The sequence below is a fragment of the Megalops cyprinoides genome, chromosome 2 (genome assembly GCF_013368585.1).
Source record: "Megalops cyprinoides isolate fMegCyp1 chromosome 2, fMegCyp1.pri, whole genome shotgun sequence".
Taxonomy (NCBI): Eukaryota; Metazoa; Chordata; class Actinopteri; order Elopiformes; family Megalopidae; genus Megalops; species Megalops cyprinoides.
In genome coordinates this window covers 68,772,145-68,787,497 of record NC_050584.1, presented here as the reverse complement: position 1 = coordinate 68,787,497, position 15,353 = coordinate 68,772,145, and the positions used below count along the sequence as shown (strand labels likewise).

Genomic DNA, 15,353 nt, shown 5'->3' with positions numbered 1-15,353 from the left:
GAGCTGGAAAAGGGTTGAGATCTCAGTCGCAAAGCCTCAGAGTTCAGAGAGAGAGACTGTGTTCAGAACAGGGGTAGACTGAGACATGGGCCAGGGGTGGCTGTGCGTTGTCATGGTGACGGTGCTGGTACCATGCGTGTCAGGAGTCAGAGGGGGCCGTGGGCGCAGGCCGCCGAAGGAGGACCCCCTGGACAAAATCACCCCTGTGAAGGACCTCAACCTGGCACAGGTACTGAACATGCTGCCCCATCACTGCCCACTCACACGCAACACCTGTCAGTCAAATTACTATGCTGATCCACACTCCTGAACACCAACCGCTCTTACTGAACACCTCCAACTCACACAGAACACCTGCTGCTCACACTACTGACCTGGTTCATACTCAACACCAAAATCGCAGATGTGTGTTTTTGCTTTTGTAATTTGTGTGAAAATACAGAAAAATTATTTAGAATGCTTTGGTCAAAAATGTAGCACTTCGGTGGGTAAAATTCTGGTTTTAGTGTCTGTGTAGTTTTGATTACTGTGCGAAAAGATGTCATGCTGTAATATTACAGGAAACACACGCTGGTATCATATTTAAAAACGTACACTAACCAGTGACAGCTGTTCTGGATAAGAGCACTCTGATGGTATCATTACTGAGAGGTCCAGGACACCCAAACATCAGCCGACAGTGAATAAAAACCCACGGAAATCTGCACTACAGCTACTTCACTCCGTTTGAGTTTAAAGATCATGTTTGGGCACAATGTCTGTCTCAGCCTCTCTCTCTCTCTCTCCCCCTCCTTCTCCCCCTCCCTCTCTCTCTCTCTCTCTCTCCCTCTCTTTCTTTCCCTCTTTTCAGCTGAGTGGAAAATGGTTCCTCATAAGTGTTGCATCAAGGTGCCAGTACCTCAGAGACAACAATTTCCGGGTCGAGAGCACCACAGTGACCCTAACTGCCCCCGCCTACCCCTCCTCCCCTCTGACTGTCAGCACTCTCAGGAAGCTGTGAGTACCACCCCCTTCCACAAGAGGGACCCAGAGGGATGCCAGCCACCAGGATGAACGCACACACTCGTACCCCCTCTCAGCCCTTAGACCTGAGCTGTGTCCTCACTCTGCTATCTGAAGATCATAAATTCTGAAGTTTTGACACTTTCTTTCAGGGCAAATAAAGGAACAATCAAGACACAGCTAAGCCCCACACTCTTTACTGACCACATGTCTGCTAAATAAATAAACGTAAATGTAAATGTAATAAACACTTACATTTACATTTATTTATTTAGCAGGCGCTTTTATCCAAAGTGACTTACAAAAATGCATACAGCAAGTATAGCGACAGTATGGGGTCAGGATGTGTACAGTTCCACAATGAAACAGTTGTCAGCTGAGAGCAAGGTCTGTTTGAGGACACAGTACTGTCAGATTTGTATAACTACAGCGTATAGGGCAACTAATAAGATACACCTTCAAACAGCAAACTTCAACAACTTCAAACAGCGCAAAGAGTGTCAGGGTAAAGGCGGCAACAAGAAACAATTTAAAAAGCACAATTTAGAAAGCACAGCAATTTACGACAGCACTGATGGGCGGGGGGGGCAGCAATTGTGTGCTGGGTCAGTCCAGGTAGAGTCTGAAGAGGTGTGTCTTCAGGCCCCGTCTGAAGGAATGGGGTGAAGGAGCTGTCCGTAGCGAGACAGGGAGTTCGTTCCACCACTGAGGAGCGATGTAAGCGAAATGCCGATGTCTGGCAGAACGAGCACCTCCTGCCTTGATCATGCAAAGAGCGAGGCGTCCAGTTGCTGCTGAGCGCAGGGGTCGGGCTGGTGTGTAGGGCTGGATGAGTTCTTGGAGGTAGGCAGGGGCTGTGCTGTTGATTGCAGAGATATCAAGGGTCAGGGTCTTGAATCTGATCCTGGCAGCGACAGGAAGCCAGTGGAGGGATTTAAGCAGGGGAGTAACATGGGAGAATTTGGGGAGGGTGACGACATAAACCATCATACTCCATACTCCACACTGACCCCACTGATGAGCTGACTCAGTGCCAGTGTATCTGATGGGGAGTCAGAGTGCTGGCCCCCAACATGCTACATGCTAATAGTTCCGACTGAGTCCCTGATTTCTGCTTCTTTTTCAGTTCTTGGTTGTGATTCGTTTTACAAATTTCTGTTTTTGGTGTCCATCATATTCACTACTGCCATTGTCTCCCCCCACCCACCCCATCTCCCCCTCCACCCCGTCTCCACCCCCACCCCGTCTCCCCCTCCACCCCGTCTCCACCCCCACCCCCCGTCTCCCCCCCCACCCCGTCTCCCCCTCCACCTCGTCTCCCCCTCCACCCCGTCTCCCCACCCCCACCCCGTCTCCCCCTCCACCCCGTCTCCCCCTCCACCCCGTCTCCCCCCCCACCCCCCGTCTCCCCCTCCACCCCGTCTCCCCACCCCCACCCCGTCTCCCCACCCCCACCCCGTCCCTCAGGAATCTGCAGTGCTGGGACATCAGGCAGCAATACCGGCCCACTCGCACCAGCGGACGCTTCCTGCTGAGAGGTGAGTGCCAGCCAATCAGGTGTCCTGCTACCGCACTGCTACACTTAGCCTCTGTGTGTTACACACTCCATACTGCACTGCTGCATTAGCCTCTGTGTGTAACACACTCCATACCGCACTGCTGCATTAGCCTCTGTGTGTAACACACTCCACTGTGTGTAACACACTCCATACCACACTGCTACACTTAGCCTCTGTGTGTTACACACTCCATACCGCACTGCTGCATTAGCCTCTGTGTGTTACACACTCCATACCGCACTGCTACACTTAGCCTCTGTGTGTAACACACTCCATACCGCACTGCTACACTTAGCCTCTGTGTGTAACACACTCCATACCGCACTGCTGCATTAGCCTCTGTGTGTAACACACTCCACTGTGTGTAACACACTCCATACTGCAGGTTCTATCTGCAGTTTTGTATTTTTCAGTGCTCATATTATTGAATTGCTGCATAATAACATGCTTTGGGAAAAAGGTCATTTCAGGTCTTTAACCAACTGTGTGGCAATAGGACAAGAAAGAGCATTGTAATGTAAAGTAGGTGGGTTCAGCTGGCTGAGCATTGACTGGAAGGCTGTTCCACCTGTAGATGGACTGAAGACCTGTAGGGCCTGAAGCTGTGGTGTAGTCCCAGTATGTATGGAAGCCGCAGGATTTTTCATCTGTAAATGACACACATTCAGCTCACTGTGCGTCACACTGACGCTTCTGTCTCCGCCATTGCTGAAGCTGTGCACTCTGATTTGCCAGAGTGTTCTGAACATTCTAGAAGGGGTGTGGTCTGCAACAGCACATCCGTAGCTGGCACAGGAAAGCGGACAGCACTGGACTCTGCTGCTCCTAACCGGAACCCTCCACAGCAGGAGAGGAGCATCGGAGTGGAACATCCTGTCATAATACAGAATCTCTGCAGTTTCAGTGCTGATTCTGTGGCTGTCTCTGGTGTAGCAGCTGGTGTATCCGTTATATCACTGGAGATCCTGGGCTAGTCGTACTAGTAGTAAGTTGGGGTGTCAGTGTAGCATAGTGATTAAGGAGCAGGACTCTGAGAGGTTGCTGGTTCAATTCCCATTTACATTTACATTTATTCATTTAGCAGACGCTTTTATCCAAAGCGACGTACAAAAGTGCATATAGTGGGCAAGCAGGCACAAGAGCAAGATGTGTACAGGTCATACAATGCAGATAGTGCTGATGCTGAGCACAAGGTCGGTGTAGCGAGCCAGAGCTAATCTGATCTAAGGTTACATGTACCGAATACAATCACAAGGACAGTAAAGTACCGCTATACTACCTAGGCAAAAACGTACTACAAATACAAGGTAAGAGATAGATCTACAAGTACAAGCCAAGAATCTTAGATTTATAAGGTCAAAATGGCAAGGGTGTCAGTCCAGGTAGAGTCTGAAGAGGCGTGTCTTCGCCCACGTCTGAAGGGCCCCCATTGGAGGGCTGCTGTTGCACCCTTGGGCGAGATACTTAACCTTAGTAAGCCTGAGTAAATATCCAGCTGTACAATGGGTAAAAAATGTCACCTATGTAAGTCACTCTGCATAATAGCGTCTGCTTAATGGCAATATTGTAATGTTAGTATTCTATAATCTTCACTTGTTGCATTCCATTAGTTACTGTGAAATGTTACACATTCAACAGAGCAGCAACAACTCTTTCTGTTACCACACTGCCACCTCAACATTGTCATGCACAGCCACCTCAGCATGCACTGTGACATCACAATGCACAGTGACATCATCATGAATAGCCACCTCAGCATGCACTGTGACATCACAAAGCACAGTGACATCATCATGCACAGCCACCTCAGCATGCTGTGACATCATCATGCACAGCCACCTCAGCATGCTGTGACATCAGAATCACATGTCCATGTTCTGTATGACCTGAACAGATGATGTCATGTCTTCATATAAGGTAACAGACCAGCGAACGACATCCACATTGTCGTGGGAGAGACGGACTACATCTCCTACGTCATCCTCTACTACCAGAAGCAGAGGAATATCTCCATGAAGCTATACGGTGTGTCTGTTTTCCTCGGCCCATCACTCAGACTCCGAGCTGGAGCGTCTGAGGAAGATGAAGTTTAAATCTCCACAGTCTCCACACATTCCAGTGACCCCTCCCACTAGAATCACTCCACTCAGTAAAGTTGCCTCGCCTGACCCCACCCACTCTGGTAGCCACACCCAGTATATTGGCCCCACCCACCACTCCAATAGTCGTATTTTCTGTACCACTGTCAGACTCCGCCCACAGGGCCATGCTCCCTCCAATCAGGAGCTCAGTATGATCTCTGCTCGTGTCATGTGCAGGGAGGGCTGAAAAGCTCCCGGACGACATCCTGGACAAGTTCGAGCAGCTTGCGGAGAAGCAGGGCTTCAGCATCGACTTTGTGTTCCCCTTTCCCAAATACGGTGAGTCCCCCCCCCCCCCCCCCCCCCCCCATGATCCCCTTTCCCAAATACGGTGAGTCCCGCCCCCCCATGATCCCCTTTCCCAAATACGGTGAGTCCCCCCCCCCCATGATCCCCTTTCCCAAATACGGTGAGTCCCCCCCCCCCCATTGTGTCACCAGAGCCACTTTCACGTATACGCATTTATGATCACATTGTGCATGTATTGTGTATTTTGTATAACTGTATGCATGAAATGGCATACATACAAGTATGATATGTACAAATGAATGATATATTCCAACATATGCATTTCATAACATAAACATAACATATGCAAATATTAATATTTTACTGTTTTACTGCTATAGATAGATAGATAGAACTTTTTGAGCAAACATAATCATTGGACACAATCATGTGTGAATACAGTCCGTTGCATTTTCGGCTTCCCTGTTAACACGAACGCTCTTTTTCAGGTTTCTGTTTGTCTGCGGACGAAAAGCACACGCTGAGTGAGTCTCGCATGCCTTGCACAATGTTATAATAATAATAAACAACTTTATTTATATGGCATCTTTCTGGCTGCTGCGTTTTGTACAAGTTGCAGCCTATCAATAGTTTTTTAGGTAATCCAGGAAAGAGTGAGTTGCAGTAAATACAAAGGCATGGTTCAATGTTCAAGTGGCTGTTTCTCTTGAAAACATCTTGTTTGATTCCTGTCTAAGTTAGTAAGCAAGGTAGCTGCCTACGGACGTGCGCTGTCGGAGCCCGGAGCCCGGAGCCTGGAAGAAACGCTGTTCTCCGGCGCAGGGAGCGGGGGGCGGATCCAGCCCTCCCTCCCACTCCAAAAAATTAAAAAAAAAACTCACGTTGTTTTTCAAGTCGCGCACGTGTTGTCGGAATTGTGTAACGGAATCTTGAATAATTTCATTTATTGCGTAAACACGAAAGTATGAAAAAATACGTTAGATAAGGGAGGGCAAGCACGTGCCTGCATGCGTTGCCTCAGTTACCCCGATCACCCGATATGACCTCTGCAAAAACTTTTTTTTCTACGTGCGTTTCTTTTCATTGTTTCTTTGAGGCCGAAGGCGCAGTTCCTTTTAATCTCTTTATCGTGTGTTGTTTCACAGCAAGCGACATCTCTGTTTGCACGTCTGCCAGTATCACCCCGGTGGTCTTGTCTTGTTTTTTTCAGACATGTAACCGGGTGAGTTGTGGGATATTTTCCGTGGCGAGAGGACGGCTATGACGATGCAGCTGCACGTCTGGGTCGCATGAGCCAGGGCAGCAGTTCTGTCGGACCGGTCCGGTGTGTCCGGTGTGTTCGGACCTCCCTGACCTACGCCTGCTGTTATCTGAGTGTTTCCTAATAAAGCACAGATAGCCCACTGTCTCTCATCTCCTGTCCTCACTCCCACTCATCACGGGCTGTTTGCGTTTGTGATGAGGTGATTTCTTTGGTGGATCTGAGCTTCATTTGAATACAATGATGTGGGACTTCAATGAGAAATACAAACACGCATTGCCTCACGAAGAGCACTTCTCTCTCACACACGCATGCTTGTTTAAACATGAACTCACTCACTCACTAGCACACAGAACAGCCAGCAGGTCATAGCGTATGGTGACCCCACTGAGGTGGGGGGGGTTGTGTCCTGTCTGACTGCATTAACCTAAACGATGGTCAGGGTTCACTCTTCTACTGAATGCTACACATCCTGTGTAACGTCATATAACAAAGGGGGAAAACTGTCACAGAAACACCGCCAGTGCCTGACTGGCAGAAACGGAGTGACATCACAGTCGGTTTGCGATGCGGTGCAGAGGGGTGTCCTTTTTCTGCAGATGTCACAGCGCGGTGTGGGACGGCCTGGAGGGGCACAGAACAGTGCTCAGTGGGGGAGAGATTGTTTCCATGGTGATGAAATCCAGATGCGGAGTGGTAAAGGTTCATGAGGTTTGATTACAAAACCTGGGGGGGGGGATAACCCCCACCCCTGCTTGCTGATGTAACAGATTCTTAGAGAAAGAAGGACTCTCAAGGAAAAAAAGGACTTGTGTAATGGCAAGTTAAGGACCCCCCCCCCTCCCCCCACAAAGTACGTGTGGTGAATCCTCAAGTCCTACTGGAATTCTTTTTTTGTGTGTCATTGTTGAAAACCAACAGCACTAATGCTTCTGATTCTTCTTCTTTAAAAAACAGAACCAAACGGTTAGATGCAATTTTATCGCTGGGTGCAAAGTCATTGCATTTTGTATGTATTTGTGAAGGAATGTTATCCCGTCTGCCCCGCCCCCTGCAGCGCTGTCAGAGAGTCCGTGGCCAATCGGCTCGGGGGCACTGTTTCTGCAGGGATCGTGTTCTGAGCTGCACAAGGGCGGATGCTGACCCGGCAGAAAGCGTGTCAGAGTAAATTACCTGCAGACGAGGGGGGGGCTGAGCCAGCAGCCCACCTGTGTTTGTCTCAGCCTGTCCCTGTGGGGGGGTCGGTCTGAGGAATTCCTGTTGTGTAATGGGGGGTGTGGGGGGGGGGGAGGGCTGGGTTGTGTAAGGCCAGGGGCTGGTGCATATAAGGACGTGAGCGGCCAGCAGCCGGCAGGAACACCACACAGCTGCACACCCCTGTCCTCACTGCATCCGAGCCCCAGAAAGACGCCATGACGGCCACACTGCTGAGCATGCTGGGAGCGCTGCTCTGCGCTCTCCTCGCCCGCGCCGACGTGATGCCCCAGAGCGACTTCCAGCTGCAGAGGGTAAGAGAGAGAGGAATCACCCCTGCGTTTGACACAAAATGCAGCAGCTTTGAAACTGAATGTCCGGCTTGAGGAAGATGCATGTGTAAAGATTTCAGACTCTGCTGATCAGTACATAGTACTGTGCGTGAGATTGTGTGTGTGTGTGATATTCTGTGTATGAGATCCTCTGTGTGTTTTCTGTGTGTGAGATTGTGTGTGTGATGAAATACTGTGTGTGTTTCTGTGTGCGTGTGTGCGTGTGTGTGAGATTGTGTGTGTGTGTGAGATTGTGTGTGTGTTTGTGTGTGTGTGGGTTTCTGTGTGTGAGATTGTGAGTGTGTTGAGATACTGTGTGTGTTTCTGTGTGCGAGTGTTTGTGTGTGTGAGATTGTGTGTGTGTGTGATATTCTGTGTGCGTGAGATTGTGTGTTAGGGTTTCTGTGTATGAGATCCTCTGTGTGTTTTCTGTGTGTGAGATTGTGTGTGTGTTGAGATCCTCTGTGTGTTTTCTGTGTGTGAGATTGTGTGTGTGTTGAGATCCTCTGTGTGTTTTCTGTCTGTGAGATTGTGTGTGTGTTTGTGTGTATGTGTGTGTACGTGTCGCCTCTCTCTGAACACCCTCTTTGAACTGCAGATGGCAGGGAAGTGGTATCTGATTGGCTTTGCCACCAACGCCCACTGGTTCGTCAGCAAGAAGTCTGAGATGAAGATGGGCACCGCAGTCTTCGTGCCAACAGCAGGGGGCGACCTGGACATGACCTACACCAGTGTGAAGTGAGTGTGTGTGTGCAGGGAAATCTGTGCCAAGCTGCCCTTTGCTGCCCTTGTGTTAAGAGTTAAGATGTGCTCACCTGTGGTAGCCCATACTATACGCGGCTGTGGAAGCCTGTGCTCACCTGGTCTCTCTCCAGCTCGGACGGCTCCTGCTGGAAAATGACCCACCTGGCTAAGAAGACTGACATTCCTGGAAGATTCACCTTCCGCAGCCAGCGTGAGTTACAGTCTCCAACACTACCACACACACACACACACACACACACACACACACACACACACTCACATACACACACACACACACAGATACTCACTCTCTCTCTCTCTTCCTTAGGCTGGAGTAATGACAATGACATGCGTGTGGTGAGCATTAAGTATGACGAATACGCCCTGATCCACACCATCAAGACCAAAGGCGGGGTGTCCGAGGTGCTGAATAAGATGTACAGTAAGTGCTTCTCTCAAATTCAAATTCAAATGCTGAGTAAGTCTGAAGCCAGGGTGCTGGAGGTGCGCTGTGGTTGTGGCCTGACCTGGTCGCATTGCGGTTGCAGGCCGTAGCACAGACCTGAGCCCAGAGCTGATGCAGAAGTTTGAGCAGTTCTCCAAGGCGTCCGGCGTCCTGCCAGAGAACATCGTCTTCCTGGCCAAAAACGGTAAGACCCTGTGCTGACGCTAGCCCTGCCCTTCCCCTCCCTCTCTCCTCCATCCGCAATCGCTGCTCCCGGTGGCCCCTCGGGCCAATGACGCTGCTCTGCTGATTCTCTTGGCTCCGTCTCATTGGTTCAGAGGCACAGCGGTGGCCTGTATGGTGAGTAAAACCGCACCAACTTTTTTGCTGATCCCTTACCAATGTTTTCCAGGTGAATGCCCAGATGCCTAAAGTTCCACAACCCTTCATCCCCATGGAAACAGTTGCCGTGACCCCCACAGTGGTCTCATTACTTCACCTACACACCCCTGACCTGCCACCCTGGTTTTGTGCGTCTCCGCCCACTGGGGCGTGGCCTCTGGACAGCCACACCCCTCCTCACCAGCAGCCAGCCTGGCCCCGCCCCCAGCTCACCTGACAGCATCGCTTGTTTGAACTGTTTCTGCTGTTTCTACTGCAATTGAGGTTTTTGTATTGTGTTTGTTATTGTTGAAAATTAAATGCATGGAAAGTAAAATGTATCATTGCTGTGTGAGCCAGCCTTCTGTGCCCGAGCGTCTGCATCTCACACGCGCCCACTTTCTGCTCCACAATCCCAATATATATTCAATATCAATTATTTCAATGGATGCCTAAAGCAGTGACAGTAATAATAACAGTAATAAGGGGTTGAGTATATACACCTGTTTGATGGCCTTCATGTGTGTCAGAGCAGACAGTCAGGAGGGGGGTGTCACTCACCTGGCTGATGTACAGCCACAGGAAGGCTGCTCTACCGCCACCTGCACCCGAACCCTCACCAGGTGACAATAAAAGCAGTTATTCATGCGCAACTACAGCAAATTCAACCAAAAAATGAATGCAAGTGAGGGTCAGTCGCAATGAAGGAACATCCCAGCAGAGGCCCTTTCATCTGCCCGAAAACTCACTCCTTAAAGCAGGGCTGTCAGATTCGTACTGACTCTGCGTTTAAATATTTAAAACAGTCTGCCATAAAGCACTTGCGGTTAGGAGAGGGTTAAAGCCAGGAGGCTGTGAACATGTCTCTCTGCTCCTCCACCTAGAACCTCAGCTCTGGCCAGTGTGCGTCCACTAACTGATCCAGGACTACCTCACCCATCCACAACACCAACCCCGCCGATAATGCGAGAAAGCTCAGGCTGACCCAAGATCAGTGCTTGTGGATAGCACCTCCCTACCTCCACTGGGCTCAGTGAGCTGCTGGCCACATGCAGGACTAACACGCCCCGGCCCCCGGCCTGCCGCTGTGAGGTAACCTCAGTGATGACAGAAACGTCTCCACATCAGAGGAAAGACTGCTAAAAGGGGCTCGGGGTTACAGTCAAAACCAGCTTCTGCTCACTATGTCAGGTAGCAAGCGAGCTGTTTCTGACAGCTCAGGTACACACCTGAGACCAGCCCCGTAACCACACCCACCTCACCTTTCATTCCTGCTGAGGCAAAGCCTTCATCCACAAAAAATAATCTGACTTTTATTTCTTTTTCATTACAAATATATCAAATCATACTCATTACATTACATTACATAGTTCTGGCTGCTCCTTTTTAAATGTACACTCTACACACATTCTTTTTTTCAGATTTCTGTACAAAATAATTTAAATATCATATACACAGCTGAAATTTCAACAATGACAAAATCAGTGATGACAACGGACTCCCCGGGACACAGGAGGCACTGCTACGGAGGTTCATTCTGTCAGAGCACGATTGACAGCAGTCCTGGCCAATGGCAGCCCTCAGTGATGGAGGCGTACTGCACACTTCCTGGGCGGTGGTGGGGTGGGGTTCCTCAGCTCCATAAGGGGTGGAGCTACCATGCGCTGGCTCAATCAAATTACTTAACTCTCCACTGCAAAACAGCCAGACTGGTTTGATTTAGCGAATCAGTGAGTAGTGTGCCGGCTCCGCCCACTGCGGGGTGATGAAGCTCATGCCAGTATCATATTTCAGTCACTTTACAACAGCCAAACTACAGCAGTCAGGACATACCCTCAGTTAATGTAAAATAAAATAAAAAACCCCAATCATTCAGATCATTAATGAACCAAACACCCAGGACAGCCTCCTCCTGTCACACACTCTCCCGCCAGCAGGGGGCCACGCAGGCAAAGTGCGAGACCTCTCAGGGCAGGTCACCTGATTTCAGCGGCCTTTCTCTTTTGCAAATATTTCATTGTTTAATAATTAATTTCTATGCTTTTTCAGCCTTGCATTTAGAGCAGAGAAATACAGGGTACGCTGTGAACTCTGTTAGAAACAGAATACAAAGACATTAACACCACAAAAGACAGGAAGTCAGAGGCTGAGTGTGGAACCAGTGACACAGTAAGAAAATACCCCACCCTGCACCTGACAGAGTCCTCCACTGGGACACACCCCCACCTCACAGCAACCAATCACATCCCAGGACGTGAGGATGCAAAACACATCATTCGCATGGAAACGTTAGTAATTACAGTGAGGAAGACGATGCCAGGGGCGGCGGTGAGCGCGACCCCTGGGCCCGGCTCGGGCAGCGGGTGTGGCGGGCGCGGTCACTCGGAAGCCGCCAGCTCCCTGTGGTGGCGCGCGATGTGCTGGTTCTTCTCGGAGGGCCGGCGGAAGCCCTTGCCGCAGTGCTGGCAGCGGTGGGGGTAGTCCTTGGTGTGGATGGAGATGACGTGGCGCTTGAAGCCAGAGGCGTCGCCCGTGCTGTAGTTGCAGTACTGACACTGGTACACCCGCCGGCCTCGCTGCGGGCCCTTGGCCCCGCCCCCGGACACGCCCCTCCCCCTGCCCCGCCCGGCCGTGGCCGGCTTCTTGGTGTGCGCGGACAGGATGTGCCGACTCAGAGCAAAGGGGTCGGCCGCCCGCAGACCGCAGTGCCGACACCGGTGCGGCTTCCTGGCAGAGGGGGTGGGGCCGGGGGTGGGGGCGGGGGAGGGGTTGGGGCCAGGGACAGGGGCAGGTATGGGGGCTGGGGTGGGATCAGGAGTTGAGGCGGGATCAGGGGCAGAGGCAGGATCAGGGGCAGAGGCAGGATCAGGGGCGGAGGCGGGATCAGGGGCAGAGGCGGGATCAGGGGCAGAGGTGGGGGCAGGGCTGTGGGCGGATGCAGGGGCGGGGCCGAGGGCAGAGGCGGGGCTGCGGGTGGGGCCCGGACAGCGGCCGGCAGAGTGCCTCCTCAGCTCGGAGGGCCGGTGGAAGCCCTTGCGGCAGGCGGGGCAGCGGTGGGGGTAGTCCCTGGTGTGGGCAGAGATGACGTGGCGCTTGAGGTCGCTGGAGCTGGAGCTGCGGTGCGGGCAGTGGGGGCAGCGGCGCCCTCGGGGGTCGGCGTGCGTCGGCGCGGGCGGTGGGGCGGGCGATGACGCCTTCGCGTGCGTCTGCGGGGTGGAGGAGTCCGCCGGACGGCAGGGGAAGGGCTTCTCGCCCGTGTGTACCACCGGCAGGCGCGGGGCAGGTGGCGCCCTCTGCTGGCGGAACTCCTCCGTGCTGCTCGCAGTGTGCGCCTCCATGTGGCTGTGCAGGCTGGCCTTCCTGTTGGTGCTGAAGTCGCAGTCGCTGCACTGGTACTTCTTGCGGTTCAGCGCCTCCTGGTGGTTGTTTCTGGTGTGGCGCTTAAGGAAGCCGTGTGATTTGAACTTCTTTCCGCAGAGGCAACAGGGGTAGGCAGTCAGGGGCTGTCCGTGGGGGCCGAGGATGACCACTGCAGGAGAGAGAGAGAGAGAGAGAGTCACTGTAAAACACTGACCACTGAGTCACAGTCACAGCGTGTGAGTGTGAGTCCTGAGCGCTGAGTCACAGCGTGTGAGTCACAGCGTGTGAGTCCTGAGCGCTGAGTCACAGCGTGTGAGTCCTGAGCGCTGAGTCACAGCGTGTGAGTCACAGCGTGTGAGTGTGAGTCCTGAGCGCTGAGTCACAGCGTGTGAGTCACAGCGTGTGAGTCCTGAGCGCTGAGTCACAGCGTGTGAGTCACAGCGTGTGAGTGTGAGTCCTGAGCGCTGAGTCACAGCGTGTGAGTCACAGCGTGTGAGTCCTGAGCGCTGAGTCACAGCGTGTGAGTCACCTGTTTGAACGCACCTGTCTGGACGTGCCGCGGTTCGGCGCGCTTCCTGCTCTTGCTGTGCTGGTATGGGGCGTGGCTGGATTTGCCCCCCACCTGGCCCACGTGCCGCACTGTGCTGGCCACTCTGACCCTGCTCTCACTGCCCTCACCGGCCTCCACACCTGCTGAGCACAGACACACCCAACACCACTGAGCAGCACCGAGCACAGACACACCCAACACCACTGAGCACCACCGAGCACAGACACACCCAACACCACCGAGCACAGACACACCCAACACCACTGAGCACCACCGAGCACAGACACACCCAACACCACTGAGCACAGACACACCCAACACCACTGAGCACCACCGAGCACAGACACACCCAACACCACTGAGCACCACCGAGCACAGACACACCCAACACCACCGAGCACAGACACACCCAACACCACTGAGCACCACCGAGCACAGACACACCCAACACCACTGAGCACAGACATATCCAACACCACTGAGCACAGACACACCCAACACCACTGAGCACAGACACACCCAACACCACTGAGCACAGACACACCCAACACCACTGAGCACAGACACACCCAACACCACTGAGCACCACCGAGCACAGACACACCCAACACCACTGAGCACAGACACACCCAACACCACTGAGCACCACCGAGCACAGACACACCCAACACCACTGAGCACCACCGAGCACAGACACACCCAACACCACCGAGCACAGACACACCCAACACCACCGAGCACAGACACACCCAACACCACTGAGCACAGACACACCCAACACCACCGAGCACCACCGAGCACAGACACACCCAACACCACCGAGCACAGACACACCCAACACCACCGAGCACAGACACACCCAACACCACCGAGCACAGACACACCCAACACCACTGAGCAGCACCGAGCACAGACACACCCAACACCACCGAGCACAGACACACCCAACACCACTGAGCACAGACACACCCAACACCACTGAGCAGCACCGAGCACAGACACACCCAACACCACCGAGCACCACCGAGCACAGACACACCCAACACCACCGAGCACAGACACACCCAACACCACTGAGCACAGACACACCCAACACCACTGAGCACCACCGAGCACAGACACACTCAACACCACTGAGCAGCACCGAGCACAGACACACTCAACACCACTGAGCAGCACCGAGCACAGACACACTCAACACCACTGAGCAGCACCGAGCACAGACACACTCAACACCACTGAGCAGCACCGAGCACAGACACACCCAACACCACTGAGCAGCACCGAGCACAGACACACCCAACACCACTGAGCAGCACCGAGCACAGACACACTCAACACCACTGAGCAGCACCGAGCACAGACACACCCAACACCACTGAGCAGCACCGAGCACAGACACACCCAACACCACTGAGCAGCACCGAGCACAGACACACCCAACACCACCGAGCACAGACACACCCAACACCACTGAGCAGCACCGAGCACAGACACACCCAACACCACTGAGCAGCACCGAGCACAGACACACCCAACACCACTGAGCAGCACCGAGCACAGACACACCCAACACCACCGAGCACAGACACACCCAACACCACTGAGCACAGACACACCCAACACCACTGAGCACCACCGAGCACAGACACACCCAACACCACTGAGCACCACCGAGCACAGACACACCCAACACCACTGAGCAGCACCGAGCACAGACACACCCAACACCACCGAGCACAGACACACCCAACACCACAGAGCAGCACCGAGCACAGACACACCCAACACCACTGAGCAGCACCGAGCACAGACACACCCAACACCACTGAGCACCACCGAGCACAGACACACCCAACACCACCGAGCACAGACACACCCAACACCACTGAGCACAGACACACCCAACACCACTGAGCACAGACATATCCAACACCACTGAGCACAGACACACCCAACACCACTGAGCACAGACACACCCAACACCACCGAGCACAGACACACCCAACACCACCGAGCACAGACACACCCAACACCACCGAGCACAGACATACCCAACACCACCGAGCACAGACACACCCAACACCACCGAGCACAGACACACCCAACACCACTGAGCACAGACATACCCAACA

General features: G+C 52.9%; 3 protein-coding genes across 3 annotated transcripts in view; 2 read left to right on the top strand and 1 right to left on the bottom strand.

Moving 5' to 3' along the window:
* c8g (complement component 8, gamma polypeptide) lies at positions 1-6,357 on the top strand. Its single transcript, XM_036522422.1, has 7 exons — positions 1-229; positions 851-996; positions 2,470-2,540; positions 4,479-4,586; positions 4,880-4,981; positions 5,440-5,475; positions 6,162-6,357. Exons 1-7 carry the CDS (start codon positions 86-88, stop codon positions 6,167-6,169), a joined length of 615 nt encoding a protein of 204 aa, XP_036378315.1. The 5' UTR covers positions 1-85; the 3' UTR covers positions 6,170-6,357.
* Positions 6,358-7,532: 1,175 nt separating this feature from the next.
* On the top strand, positions 7,533-9,535 carry LOC118773412 (lipocalin-like). The gene is made up of 6 exons (XM_036522337.1): positions 7,533-7,720; positions 8,337-8,476; positions 8,614-8,693; positions 8,811-8,924; positions 9,031-9,132; positions 9,340-9,535. The coding sequence occupies exons 1-6, from the start codon at positions 7,625-7,627 to the stop codon at positions 9,357-9,359; spliced, it is 552 nt and encodes a 183-aa protein (XP_036378230.1). The 5' UTR covers positions 7,533-7,624; the 3' UTR covers positions 9,360-9,535.
* Positions 9,536-10,690: 1,155 nt separating this feature from the next.
* zfx (zinc finger protein X-linked) overlaps positions 10,691-15,353 on the bottom strand; it is a 9,032-nt gene continuing 4,369 nt past the window's right edge. The window contains exons 7-8 of the mRNA XM_036520617.1: positions 13,212-13,361; positions 10,691-12,837 (exon numbers count right to left, since the gene is read on the bottom strand). Of these exons, the coding sequence (XP_036376510.1) occupies positions 11,687-12,837; positions 13,212-13,361 (1,301 nt within the window). The 3' untranslated portion in view covers positions 10,691-11,686. The remainder of the gene's footprint in view (positions 12,838-13,211; positions 13,362-15,353) is intronic.